This window comes from Podarcis gaigeae (assembly GCF_964106915.1).
Source record: "Podarcis gaigeae genome assembly, chromosome: 11".
NCBI lineage: Eukaryota > Metazoa > Chordata > Lepidosauria > Squamata > Lacertidae > Podarcis > Podarcis gaigeae.
This window is the reverse complement of record NC_139687.1, coordinates 47307545-47322297: the sequence shown is the minus strand read 5'-3', so window position 1 is coordinate 47322297 and position 14753 is coordinate 47307545. Positions and strand designations below refer to the sequence as shown.

Sequence of the window (14753 nt, the reverse complement as noted above, 5' to 3'; positions counted from 1 at the left end):
CTAATGTAGAAAACGGATAGGATGTCAGCTTTTTTTTTAAAAAAGGAAACCTACTTTCTAACCCATTTGAATGCTACATGAGCAAAATAGAATTAGAGCTTTAAAAAATATTTGTTGTTGTTTTTTTTTTAAAAAAAAAACCACCCAGAAAGCTGTCTGTAGACAAACGCCAGCTCCCTCGGCCTGAAAGCGAGATGAGCATCGCAACCCCATAGTCGCCTTTGACTGGACTTAACCGTCCAGGGGTCCTTTACCTTTTACGTATGTTATTTAATTTTTGCATAAACATGCCATTACCTTTGTAGATAGGGGGATGTTGCAGAAATTAGGATGTTCGTGTTTTTCTCTCAGAACCGTACGCCACACCATGCTCACAAAGCACTGCCTGGTTTTTACAGAAGCATGAATGACCAGTTGACTGAATTTGCTGCTTTTAAACTATTTCTCCCCTCTGTGACATCTCCAGCAATCTCTTCGTAAAAACAATGGGTTTTGCATTTGCTGGATTTCAACAAGGATTTGCTTTTCTTAGCCTTCTGCAGTGCCAGGTGCATAGCTCAGTGTTTCCCAACCTTTTTTGGGCAAAGGCACACTTGTTTCATGAAAAAAATCTCGAGGCACACCACCATTAGAAAATGTTTAAAAAATTAACTCTGTGCCTATATTGACTATATGCCGCTTGGGGCGGCAGCCTGTTGCCCGAAGCACAGGGAGCCCTACGGAGGGCTCCCCGTGCTTCCGGCGAGTGTCTGCCACCCTGCGCGCCCGGCAGGAGCTCCTGCCAGGCGCGCAAGGCTTGGGGCGGCAGCTTGTTGCCCGAAGCACAGGGAGCCCTACGGAGGGCTCCCCGTGCTTCGGGCGAGTGTCTGCAACCCTGCGCGCCCGGCAGGAGCTCCTGCCAGGCGGCAAGGCTTGGGGCGGCAGCCTGTTGCCCGAAGCACAGGGAGCCCTACGGAGGGCTCCCCGTGCTTCGGGCGAGTGTCTGCAAGCCTTGCGCGCCCGGCAGGAGCTCCTGCCAGGCGCGCAAGGCTTGGGGCGGCAGCCTGTTGCCCGAAGCACAGGGAGCCCTACGGAGGGCTCCCCGTGCTTCGGGCGAGTGTCTGCAAGCCTTGCGCGCCCGGCAGGAGCTCCTGCCAGGCGCGCAAGGCTTGGGGCGGCAGCCTGTTGCCCGAAGCACAGGGAGCCCTACGGAGGGCTCCCCGTGCTTCGGGCGAGTGTCTGCAAGCCTGCGCGCCCGGTAGGAGCTCCCGCTGGGCGCGCCAGGCTTGGGGCGGCAGCCTGTTGCCCGAAGCACGCGGAGCCCTCCGGAGGGTGCCCCGTGCTTCGGGCGAGTGTCTGCAAGCCTTGCGCACCCGGCAGGAGCTCCCGTCGGGCGCGCGAGGCTTGGGGCGGCAGCCTGTTGCTCTAAGCACATGGAGCCCGCCTCCCTCCCACGGCACACCAGGCAAAGTCTCGCGGCACACTAGTGTGCCGCGGAACACCGGTTGGGAAACACTGGCATAGCTAGTTCTGTATAAATAAATAATATATATAAATATTTACATATAAACACCTCAGACCATGGTGCCCCTTTAGTCTTTATCACTTTAAGTCCCTTTCTCATGGGTTCATCCCAAGGCACTGCTGCAATATTTAAAAGCCAGCGCCAGAATGACCTGGACCAATCAAATGACTCCTTACCAGTTAACCTGCCCTCAGCTTGACCCTGATTGGGTGATAAGAACTCATTCAACGTCGCCACCTATAGTGTGGTGCAGCTGTTAACTTTATAACAGCTGTGGGCTGAGCCCTACACTGTTCATGTAAAGAGCTAAAGGATACTTATGAAAACCATTACAATGGAAGCTGTTCATAAGGCCCAATCGTACTTTTCTTCCTGCTGCAGCTATTTCCTCTTGACTCTCCTTGAGTGCACCCTTAACAAACTACAGTTCACTGAATCTTGTGGGGATGAAAATATGCTTTAAATGTATGGTGTGTATGCCACCTATGTTTTGATAGTTTTATTGTGCCTGCTTCATTTCAAAATGGGTGGATTCTATTGGTATTTTTTATTCTAAAAAATTACTATTTATTTAAAGCACTTGGACTAATAACAACAATAATAATAAATAAATTTTTATTTATATCCCACCCTCCCCAGTCGAAGCCAGGCTCAGAGAGGCTAACAACAGTAAAATAATACAACATTCTAAAATCATTTCATTATAAAATCAGTTCAAATCAAAAATAATAATAAAATTAACTAAGATGATGAGGCGGTCCGTACATTTTGTTAAATAGAAATAACAAGTCCCCCTCACTCAAGAACTAAGCTATCAGATAACTCAGGCATCAAGTATATACCCTCCAAAACTGAGTCGCCATGTATAGGATTGCACAGTTAATGAATAAGACTCTGAAGGGCAATTTGATTGACTTAGTAAGACTTCGTGTTTCCAGTAGTGGGGAACCGCTCACTTGCTCCAACAGGCAGGACCATGCAAGTAAGACTTGCATCTGCCAGCCTTTGTGTGAGAAAAAGCCTCTCCCAGTTCAAGTCTTGCCTAGCTACAAGGGGCAGGCTGCCTCTAAGGACATTGCTGGTGCAGCTACTGTTTCTTACGGGGGAGATAAAATGTACCAGTGCCTTAATTTTCTTCTCATTAAGAACCTAATTTGCATATCCCCTTATCTGAAAAGCCGTGCGTCCATTTCATTCCATCGCATTAAAGGAGATCCCTAGTGTGTGTTTGGTGTCGCAGCTTCCTCAATGATTAGATTTCATCCTTGACACCTGCAGTGTAATGAACATGAAAGTTTTAAAACGCAGAAGTAATTCAGAAGGCTCACTGTGCCCAGTGGGTGGCTCACATTACGGTTTCTTGTTAGGAGTAGAGCTGGGCGTGAAGTGGACAGGAGGCAAGTTAAGCACACTGCTCATGCACACATCAGATAGCAACACTGGGCGGTGTGTGTGTGTGTGTGTGTGCTGCTGTTGGGACAATAACTAGCAGATAGGATATGCAGCCTTGTTGCAAAAAAACTACCATGATTTCTGCATTGTAGAGCTTGTTTTAGGACTTGCCGATCAGAAGGTCGGCAGTTCGAATCCCCGCGACGGGGTGAGCTCCCGTTGCTCGGTCCCTGCTCCTGCCAACCTAGCAGTTCGAAAGCACATCAAAGTGCAAGTAGATAAATAGGTACCGCTCCAGCACGAAGGTAAACGGCGTTTCCATGTGCTGCTCTGGTTCGCCAGAAGCGGCTTAGTCATGCTGGCCACATGACCCGGAAGCTGTACGCCAGCTCCCTCGGCCAATAAAGCGAGATGAGCGCCGCAATCCCAGAGTCGGCCACGACTGGACCTAATGGTCAGGGGCCCCTTTACCTTTACCTTTAACTAATCTCTCTGGTGTCCAGGTTATACAAATTACATGCAAGGAAAGGCATAAGCAAAATTTCTTATGGTCTTTCTTGCGCACTTTTTCAGCTGTTGTGGGTATTCACCAAGCTCCACTTACTAACGGAGAAGACTTGAAATCCCCCAGTGAAGATTTTGAATTAAGCCCAGGTGCCAAAACATTAAGGGGTGTGAGGCAGTGGCGTAGGACTGATTCTCTTGTGATCTATTCCTCCCACATCTGAACCAAGTTGGTGAATTACAATGGCAAAAAGAATCCATTTTGGGGATCAATAGTAATGGGATCAAAAATAAAACAGCCAATATCAAAATGCCTTCATGTTAATCTATGGTGCAACCACACTTGGAATATAGTACACAGTTTTTGGTTGCTTGCATATAAAAAATGATATTGTTTAGCACAAAGTGGGGAGAAGAGGTGGGGCAGCAGTGAGCCATCTCCCAGCTTCTTCCAAATCTGTTAAATGTTTTTGAGAGATCCCTGCAATTACTTCTGCACTGACCCTTAATGAGAAAGCATGATCAGATTTTAAGGAATTTTTATCCTTACCTTTTTAATTGCCTTGTGTTTTGCCCATTTCTTAAAGTTTGGGCAGGGCACTAATAGTTCCACTTTTGTCGTTTCTCTTAGAAATTATGTGTGAATTATGGAGTAAAGTCCCATTTCCCCTGATTCATAGCAGTAGCGCCAAATTATTGAGCCATTGCTTTAATTGACAAAGACTTCCCTGTAGGCTCACCGCCAAGAAAGTTGTGGTTTACCCTTGCATATTAACTCTCAAGTAGCATAAGCAACTTTTCTTCACGTGGTCAGACCACTTGCCTGTACCACATTTTCTTCTTCTTTGTGAATGAATGCTAAACCAAGTGAGCGGCAATAACTTATGGCTTTGAAACAACCCTAAAGCATCTGATCTGATTTCATCCTCTGAAATACTAGGGGAAGATGTGTGCGTTCTCTCACTCAGGTGTGATACAGCCTGCTGAAGCATTGCTCACATTTTCCATCTGTGGCAGGCCAAAAAGTAGGCAGTGTGGACCAACTCATTCTTAGAAGTGTCGGCGAATAAGAATTGCAGCTCAATGTGTTTCAGAACCTAGGTTCCTTTTTCAGGAGCAGTCACTCAAGTCCTACAGAGTTGCAGAAGCAGCTTGCACTAATACTGCTCCTGATCTGGCAGCATGAGAACAAATTTTTGCATTCTTTTTGGTTTGTCTCCCTTTTTTGTTTGGGCGGAGGTGGCAGCAGGGTTGGTACCAATGGTAGATGATTTTGGCGTAGAGGCCAAGGAGTGGGGGGAGGAAGAAGCTGCTCTATGACGAGTCACATTATGGTCCAGCCAAAGGGATCAAAGCTTTCTGTGCTGGCTCTTAGAGGAGGGGAGAGACTCCATCAGGCAAGGCCTCCTTCCAGCTGCCTTGCCCCACCCTCCGGCCCTGGGCCTCCTCATAAGGGAGCTGTTCCTGGAGGAATAACTGTGAGGGGAGAGACTCCACCAGGCAAGGCCTCTTTCCACCTGCCTTGCTCTACCCTCTGCTTCTCAATGTGTATTGTATTGTTTTATGTACTGTGGCTTGCCATTGTTTTATTGATTATAGTTTAGGTATTATTGTAACTGTTGAGTGGATTTCTGTTAAATTTTTATATGTTGATGTCAGGACTGCCGCTAGGTCCCAGCTCACAGAGGACCAACGCCCAGTGGATATTATATACAAAAGTCTTTATTGAAGTTTAGTTTCCATTTCCAAGCTCTGGGCGCGCAGACCCACGTCTCGACGCTAGACCGGCTAAGTCCCCTCTGACTCACTGCTCCACCCACACCAGTTTAAGATTCTAGCCCGGCTCCACCTCCTACACTGTTCTTTCCTTCGCTGGGTCTTTCTGCCCTCTGGGGTTCCCTCCTTCCTGGACTCCTCTGACGCTGAGCCTCCTGAGTCTTGCCCCTCCCTCCGGCGGGCTTTAGGACCTGGCTCCCTTTCCGGGCTCCCTGCTGTGCCGCGCTCCTGTACATTTGAACTTGGCGCGCGCGCCCAGCCGGTGACTTTCCTTCTGACCGTTTCCCCGCTTCCTGATGTGGGCGTTGCCAAACCTGACTCCTCTCCTCCCTCTGGTGGTGAGGACACTGGTCCCGACTCCTGGGACTCCCCCTCCCCACTGCGCTCTGGTGGAGAAGCTGGTCCTGATTTCCAGCTGCTGCTCAGGGACTCCCCGCTAGCCCCTTCCTCCTGGGGCTTCCCCCCTGGAGCCCCCTTCGCTCTGGCCACCGGCGCTCCCTTCTGTGAGTCCTCCGATTCGCTAGAGAGGCTTGTGGAATAACTCTGGCCACTGTCACTGCCTGCGCCCCCCTCGTACTCTTCCTCCTCACTCTCCACTCTCTCCTGTGTCTCTCCTCTGAACCCCTGACATCCATCCCCCCCTCGAAGCCCCCCCTTCCCCCCTCCCCCTCTTCAGATGCGGGTTCCGGGCGCTCTAGAGTTGTCGGGGTGAGTTCAGGATACAGTTCGTCCCCCGAGGCGTGCAGCCATCGTGATAAGTCCGGAAAGTCCTCCATGGGCTCGTCGACTGCAATTCCCTCCGCTTCCATCTCCTGGGCGGTGTGTTCGAAATCTGAGGCCGCCCCCAAATCACTCACGACCCCTTCTCCCCCTGTCGCCTGAGGTGACGCCACTTCCCAGGGTCCCTCCGGCATGTCTCTGTGCCATCCCACTTCAGGTTGGTCCTCCCACCAATAAGATCCCCCCGTGCCAAAACCTGAGAGCGAGCCCTCTGGGGAGCTGCCTCCCGGAGCCGAGTCCTCCGCTGACGAGAAACCCCGGAAAGTGCTGGCCGAGAGTGTGGGTGTGAACAGACAATCATCGAAAAAGCCCGCCGGCATAGGCTTGTGCGGGAAAAGTGTATGGAATTCTTCCTTGAGTAACTGCTCCTCCAATGCGTAATCCGGCACCCACCTGTTGGCGCTGGCCGGGGTGTCCTCTGTGGCGAGAAGATATTCAATCCCGTCCTCCCCCCACCTTGAGTCTAAAATCTCTGTGGCTTCGTTGAGTGGCCCCCTTCTCGGCGACCCCCCCTTTTTGGGCGCTTCCCTGAGCGGGTCTGGCGCTGTCCCTGGTGCCTGAAACCTGTGGGGCTCTTTGTAGGGTGTGAGCACTGATCTATGAAAGACCGGGTGCATTCTGGACCCCTCCGGGAGTGTTAACCGGAAGGCCACTGGGTTGATCTGCGCCTCTACTTGGTAAGGCCCTAGCTGCTTGTGCCCGAGCTTCTTCTTGGCCAACGATCTGGCCGGAACTGCCTGGGCTGCTAACCAGACCCAGTCTCCTACCCGGATGTCTTCCCCAACCCTCCTGGGTCGGTCTGCCTGCACTTTGTAAGCCTGTTTCGCCATCTCTAACTGCCTCCTGAGCTGCTCGTGGATCTCCTGCAACTCCGCTGCCACGGCCTCTGCTCCCTGCGGCTCCCCCTCCCTCACTTTCTCTAAACCCGGGAAGGTTCTGGGATGCCGCCCATTGTTGGCGAAAAACGGTGTCACCCCCGTGGACACGTGTTTCGTGTTGTTGTAGGCAAACTCGGCTAGCGGTAGGTAGTCCACCCAGGTCGAGGGCTGCTGGTTCGCGTAGCATCTCAGGTACTGCTGCATGATGGCGTTGACTCTCTCCGCCTGTCCGTTAGTCTGCGGGTGTCGCGCCGACGCCAGGCTGACCTTGACGTTCAGGAAACCCATCAGCTTTTGCCAGAAGTTGGATATGAACTGGCGCCCCCTGTCGGACAGGATGGACCGTGGTAGGCCGTGCACCTTGAACACGTGGTCTATAAACAGCTTGGCGGTCTGCTCGGCTGTGGCCACCTTCGCGCAAGGAATGAAGTGGGCCATCTTGGTGAACAAGTCTACTACCACGAGTACTGCCGTCTTGCCTCTCAAGCTGGGCAGATCCGTGACAAAGTCCAGGGCCACCCTCTCCCACGGTTCGAACGGTGTCTGTAGCGGTTCCAAGAGGCCCGCCGGCAGCTGGTGCACTGGTTTGGCCCTTTGGCAGGTGTCGCACCTCCTGACGTATTCCGCGACATCCCCCCTCATCTTGGGCCACCAAAAGTCTCTGGCCACTAGGTCCACCGTCTTCTCCTTGCCGAAGTGTCCCGCGCTGGGCGCGTCGTGCAGCTGTTGCAGGACCTTCACGCGGAGGTTGTCTCCCGGCACGTAGAGGGCTCCTTTGCGGATGAGCAGGCCGTCGCGTATTTGGAAGTCGTCGTCCCTCGCCGTGCCGCTACGCACCTCCTCCATCTTGGCTCGCGCGAAGGAGTCCGTCTGCAGCGCGCGACGCACCGCGTCCAGGTCCACCGTGGCTGACGCGCATGCCCACGCCTTTGGTGCGAAAATATGCTTGGCCGCCGTCGCCTCTTCTTCGAGATACTGCCGTTTCCTGGACAGCGCGTCCGCCATGATGTTGTTGTTTCCAGGGATGTATTCTATTCTGAAGTCGAAATTTGCAAAGAACTCCGCCCAGCGGATGTGTCTCTGGTTCAGGAACCTCGCCGTGCGCCAGTACTCCAAGTTCTTATGGTCTGTACGGACCTGCACCGTGTGTTTGGCCCCGACGAGGAAATGCCGCCACGCCTTGAAGGCTGCATGTATGGCCAGTAACTCCCTGTCCCAGATGGTGTAGTTCTGCTCCGACTTGCTGAGTTTCCTGGAGTAGAAAGCGCACGGCCTCCAGTCCCCCTGGTGGTCTTGCTGCAACAGGACGGCCCCCACGGCCCTGTCTGACGCGTCCGTCTCCACTCTCATGGGCCTGCTGGGGTTCACGTGTAGCAGGTGTTCCTCGGACGCGAAGAGGTGCTTGAGCTTCTGAAAGGACTGCTCTGCCTGCTCCGTCCAGATGAACTTCTTCTTCTTGGAACTGAGGGTGTCAGTGATGGCCGCTGTCTGCATGGCGAAACCTTTGATGAACTTGCGATAAAAGTTGGCAAAGCCGACAAACCTCTGGACTTCCTTTCGATTGCGTGGGCTCTTCCAGTCCAGCACTGCCCGTACCTTGGTACTGTCCATGGCGAGTCCCTTGTCGGACAGTTTGTAGCCCAGGAAGTCCACCTCCGTCTTGTCGAACTGGCACTTCTCCAGCTTGGCGTAAAGCCGGTGCTCCCGCAGCCGCTGCAGTACTTCCCTGACATCTCTCTCGTGAGCCTCCGGCGACTCCGAGAAGATGAGGATGTCGTCCAGGAAGCAGACGCACTTCTTGTAGAGAAGACCCGCCAAGACATGATGCACGAATGCTTGAAAACAGTGGGAGCCATTTTGTAATCCAAAAGGCATAACTCTATATTCATAGGTGCCCAGCGGCGTAAACATGGCCGTCTTCCACTCGTCACCCTCCCTCACTCGTATGAGATTGTACGCTCCGCGTAGATCCAACTTGGTAAAGATGCGCCCCTTCCGCACCGTCGCCAGCAGGTCATCGATCTTGGGCATGGGGAAGGCTGAGGGCTTGGTTTTCACATTTAAGACGCGGTAATCAACTACAAGCCTCTTTTGGGGCGTGTCCCGCTTCTTTACAAAGAATACAGGGCTGCCCCCCACCGCCTTGGACTCTCGGATGAATCCCCGCTTCAAGTTGTGATCTATGAACTCCCTGAGCTCCTGCAATTCATCCTCAGACATGGAATACAGCTTCCCCGTCGGGAGCGTCGCCCCCGGCAGGAGGTCAATCTTGCAGTCGTAGGGTCTGTGGGGAGGCAGCTTGTCCGCTTCTTTCTCGCAGAAGACCTCCAAAAACTCTTTGTACTTGTTAGGTACCGCTTGCAACATGCCCAAGTTCAGCTGTAGTCCATCCTCGTGCCCCTCATCGTCCAAGTCAGCCAGGATGCAGTGTTCTGCGCAGTAGGAGGAGCCGAAGGTCAGTTGCCGCTGGTACCAAGCTAATGCCAGGCTGTGCCTATCCAGCCAACTCATGCCCAACACAATGGGCGTGTCTGACAGGCGGGTGACGTTGAAGCTGATGACTTCGCGGTGATTACCAACGCGCATCACCATTGGCGGCGTCTGCTGCAGCACTTGCCCTCCCAGTAGCTCCCTGCCATCCACCGTGACGACGTTCAGAGGTACCGTCGCTGGCAGAAGGGCTATGCCATGTTGCTGGATGAAGTCCATGCCTATAAAATCTGCATTGCTCCCAGAGTCAATCGTAATGGGGATCTCCACAGTGAGCCCATTGGGAAGTTGAAGTGATGCGGTGAGCTGCACTACTGGTTTGGGTGGGAGGGGGTCTGTGGGCTGTAACATTACTGGGGATTGCTTCACTGACTTGTCTGGCTGGTCCCCAGTGACTCCATTTCCAGCCAGACAGTGGAGTTTTCCTGCTGTGATTCACTCTGCTGAACTGCTTCTGTTACTGTCGCTGCGGCTGCAGTGTGCTTGTGAAACCGCTGGGGACACTCTTTCGCCATGTGCTGAGCACTGTCGCAGATGTAGCACTTCCTGGTCCCTCTAGGAGGCTTCATTTTGACTGCTCCCGGCGTTAGGGCTCCGGCTGTGGACTGAGCCTTAGCACCACCTATCTCCATCGGCTCCTCTCCTCCTCCCAGCGGAGGCATGGATCGAGCGCGCGCCGCTTCCTTGGGAAAGGGGGGTGGTGCTTTCGTTGGCGTGCGGCCCCAATGCCCTTCCTCTTTGTCCCAAGAGCGTCCTTCCAGCCTAACCCCAATGGTGAGTGCCCTCTCCACAATGTCCTTGGTGGTTTGGGGTCTCTCCCCCCTTGCAATTTCGTCTTTCACAGCTCCGTTCAGCCCCTCCCAGAACAGATCTCTGACGGCAGGCGATTCTCTCTCCCACCCCAGTGCGTTCACCAATGCGAAAAAACGTGAATGATATTGCCTTACAGTGGCTCTACCTTGTCTTAGTCCGTGAATCTGTTTCCTAGCGATATCCACATCAATCTCAGACAAAAAACACGCATCCATCACTTTAAGGAAGACACCCGCATCTTGGAGGGCTGGATCCTTATCTCTCCAGAGATTGCGCAGCCACGTTTTCGCCTCTCCCCGTAAATGCGAAACAATAAATCCCACTCTTTCTTCCTCATTTTTAAAGTCCTTGTCAAACAGCTGCAGTGCATATAGTACATCTGCTCTGAAGTTAGGATACTCCTGCAGGTCCCCATTGAAGTGAGACACAAGGCTCCCTCCTCTGTTCCCCAGCCCAATCCCTTCTGGTCTGGTGGCCGGTAGCCTCTGTGTAGTTAGTACTTCTAACCTGGTTCGCAGATCCTGGCAGGTAACAGCTGCTTCCTGCTCCTTCTTTCTGGACGCCGCAATTTCTGCAGTCAGCTGCGTCACTGCGTTTTGTAGACTCGCTATCTTCTCTTCGGTAGTCATTTCCCTGGTTTTCGTGAGCTCGCGAAGCACCAATCTTCACCCCTCGCTGCTTTCCCACACTCCACGAGGTTTTAAAATTGGTGGAAAATGTCGAGAGGGGACTTACTGTCAGGACTGCCGCTAGGTCCCAGCTCACAGAGGACCAACGCCCAGTGGATGTTATATACAAAAGTCTTTATTAAAGTTTAGTTTCCATTTCCAAGCTCTGGGCGCGCAGACCCACGTCTCGACGCTAGACCGGCTAAGTCCCCTCTGACTCACTGCTCCACCCACACCAGTTTAAGATTCTAGCCCGGCTCCACCTCCTACGCTGTTCTTTCCTTCGCTGGGTCTTTCTGCCCTCTGGGGTTCCCTCCTTCCTGGACTCCTCTGACGCTGAGCCTCCTGAGTCTTGCCCCTCCCTCCGGCGGGCTTTAGGACTTGGCTCCCTTTCCGGGCTCCCTGCTGTGCCGCGCTCCTGTACATTTGAACTTGGCGCGCGCGCCCAGCCGGTGACTTTCCTTCTGACCGTTTCCCCGCTTCCTGATGTGGGCGTTGCCAAACCTGACTCCTCTCCTCCCTCTGGTGGTGAGGACACTGGTCCCGACTCCTGGGACTCCCCCTCCCCACTGCGCTCTGGTGGAGAAGCTGGTCCTGATTTCCAGCTGCTGCTCAGGGACTCCCCGCTAGCCCCTTCCTCCTGGGGCTTCCCCCCTGGAGCCCCCTTCGCTCTGGCCACCGGCGCTCCCTTCTGTGAGTCCTCCGATTCGCTAGAGAGGCTTGTGGAATAACTCTGGCCACTGTCACTGCCTGCGCCCCCCTCGTACTCTTCCTCCTCACTCTCCATTTGCTCCCCCTCCTGTGTCTCTCCTTCTGAACCCCTGACAGTTGATATTATTATTTTATACTATTCTAATGATTGTTGAATGTTACTTTTTTGATGGAGGTTGCCTATTTTAAAGTTATGTTTTATTATCACATCTTTGTATTGCATTAGATTGTTATAAGATGTACATTTTTTGTTTCTTCAGCTTGTAAACCGCCTTGAGTCTTGTAAGATAGAAAGGCAGTATACAAATTAAAAATGATGATGATGATTAGTGGACATAATCTGGCAAGATTGCACATCCTCTGACCTGCCTAAGAGTTCTGAGACTCTGTGCAGCAGTCTTGTTGTTTGCACAGATTATATCCTGCAGAATAGTCTGCACCCAGAAGCTTCCTTCTATGCCTGAACAGGCCTTGCTGAATCTGAGTGAAGGTCATTTATTACTGGGGCTCAGTATGCCAAGTTGGCTACAGTGCTTTTTTCCCCTTTTTAATCACAGCATTTAGATACTTAGTTGTTCGAAAGCGTAAAGTGGTGAGTTCAGGGTGGGGTCCTTATCAAATCTGTTTGGCAAAAGCAGTCCTTAGCCAGAGAGAAAAGCACAGTCTTGGGCTCTTATTGTCCTTACAGACTGACTGCCAAGGTAACTGAAACTGCTTAGTACTTTATGTCCTTCTGATGTTGTAAAAATACTACTGCACAAAAGCCAAAACAACACTAGCTTGCCTTTTATTAATTACACGCTGGAGTGTGTTCAGCAATGATGCAGTTTTGTAGTAACATTCTGCGCTGCTTGGAGATTCCTAACCAATTTTTAAGTGTGAAAATTAACTAAGCACTGGCTAAAATGGAAAACGTTTGTGGAATCAAAGTATTAAAAAATAGTTTGCTGAGCATGTAATGTTTTCGTTGTTGTCGTCGTTTTCAAACATCCAGTGGTGACTTGGTGTAAATTTATTTATATGCTGGCAGTGTCTTGGTCCAACTTCCAATCCATTGAGTTTTGTGTCCTGGGTACAATATGTGTTCATATGAAAATAGTTGTTTTCGTTTTCTGGTAGCTGCCAAAACGCAGTGCAATTCATGTGCACATGCCATGAGACGTGTGCACTGTTTCTAATGTGCACCTTTGATGTGTATTTCCTTCTCTTCTCTTAACTGCATTCCAACTGGAAAGTCAACAGAGTTCAGCAGGCGAGGAGTAGAAACTTCTCATTCAACCAGTAGTGCAACTTGCCCTGGGCAGAGACTAGACCAGGGATGGAGAATCCATGGCTCTCCAGAAGATGTTGGAGTTTCAACTCCCATCAGTCCTGACGTCATAACCAACAGGGATGAAAGGAACTGTAGTCCAGCTTCATCTGGAGAGCATCAGGTTGTTGTTGTTGTTTAGTTGTTTAGTTGCGTCCGACTCTTCGTGACCCCATGGACCAGAGCACGCCAGGCACTTCTATCTTCCACTGCCTCCTGCAGTTTGGTCAAACTCGTGCTGGTAGCTTCAAGAGCACTATCCAACCATCTCGTCCTCTGTCGTCCCCTTCTCCTTGTGCCCTCCATCTTTCCCAACATCAGGGTCTTTTCCAGGGAGTCTTCTCTTCTCATGAGGTGGCCAAAGTATTGGAGCCTCAGCTTCACGATCTGTCCTTCCAGTGAGCACTCAGGGCTGATTTCCTTCCGAATGGATAGGTTTGATCTTCTTGCAGGCCATGGGACTCTCAAGAGTCTCCTCCAGCACCATAATTCAAAAAAGCATCAATTCTTCGGCGATCAGCCTTCTTTATGGTCCAGCTTTCACTTCCATACATCACTACTGGGGAAACCATAGCTTTTACTATACAGACCTTTGTTGGCAAGGTGATGTCTCTACTTTTTAAGATGCTGTCTAAGTTTGTCATTGCTTTTCTCCCAAGAAGCAGGTGTATTTTAATTTCGTGGCTGCTGTCACCATCTGCAGTGATCATGGAGCCCAAGAAAGTAAAATCTCTCACTGCATCAGGTTAGCTAACCCTGAACTAGACTGAGGAAGTGTGGTATATCTTGGAAGCTGTATACAAGCAGTACAGTCGTATATGTAATTGGCTGTCTGAGACCACCAGATTTCCAGGAATACTCCAATCGGTATCATGACCCTAGAGTTAGATTCCCCTTTGCCAGAGGGTGAAGGACTCTGAATAAGAAGGGGAATTGTGAGGAGGGGCACCTCCAGAAGATGAGTCTGTGGTACCAGTGCCACTCCAGTTTCCCATCCCTGGCTGAGATAGTGAACAAACTTTAAAGAGCTGTCCCACAAAAATAAAAACCCTTGAAGACTGGAAAAATACCAGAGACGACAGTGCAATTAACTTGAATGAGATACAAAATTGAAATGGGGCAGATTGCCCCTATCACACCACACAGCAGTACTGAAAGATCTTTGTTGGTTTGCAGCGTGTTTCCAGACTCCATTCAAAGCACTGGTTTTGGCCTCTGAAGCCCTGCATGGGTAAACACAAAGTTGTTAACTTCTGCAGAGCTCCTTTTTAATCGTCATTCTTCTTTAATATCTTTTTAGGACCCAGCCAAAAGCAGTTTTTGCAGAAGTAGAATCAGACGAAGATGAAACAGATGACAAGCCAGAGTGGAAAAAACGTAAAATTTGAAGAATTTAAATTGGAAGAGGCTCGCAAAGGATTTGGTTTCTTTTTCCTTATGCAAGAGCAGATTCCTGCAAGCAAATTTGCTTTCGCGCACAGGGCTATTTTCACCAATGTGAAAGACTATAATTGCCGTAAAGTGACATAGATTTGTTTAGCATTATATTTGCATTTTGTAAGGGAGCTGAGTTCATAAATAAAAGCTTATTTTTAAACTATGATTTCTTTAAAAGCCTATGTGGTGTTTTTTTATATATAAAAATACTAGACTAGATAATCCCTGTCTTGGAAAAAAAAATGGATGCTATAGTTTTTTTCTTACCCTCATGTGACTTTTCAGGTGGTGTGACATATCGCCTAAAGACTACAGGGTACTTGTCATAGTGATAGTATCAGCTAGAACAATTTAAGTGGCAATCTTATACACACTTATCTGAGATAAAATCTGATTAATGGGGCTTGCCTTTGAGTAGATATGTATTGGATTACACTCCATATTTGTTTTCAATAACAGATATGCTTTTATTTATTCTAATGCATATAAAA

The 14753-nt window shown here is 50.6% G+C and overlaps 1 protein-coding gene across 1 annotated transcript in view; it reads left to right on the top strand.

Moving 5' to 3' along the window:
• Positions 1-14428, top strand: part of WDR70 (WD repeat domain 70) — a 130012-nt gene extending 115584 nt beyond the window's left edge. Inside the window, exon 18 of the mRNA XM_083703550.1 lies at positions 14126-14428. Coding sequence (XP_083559676.1) covers positions 14126-14213 — 88 coding nt within the window. The 3' untranslated portion in view covers positions 14214-14428. The remainder of the gene's footprint in view (positions 1-14125) is intronic.
• The last annotated feature ends 325 nt before the right edge of the window (positions 14429-14753 follow it).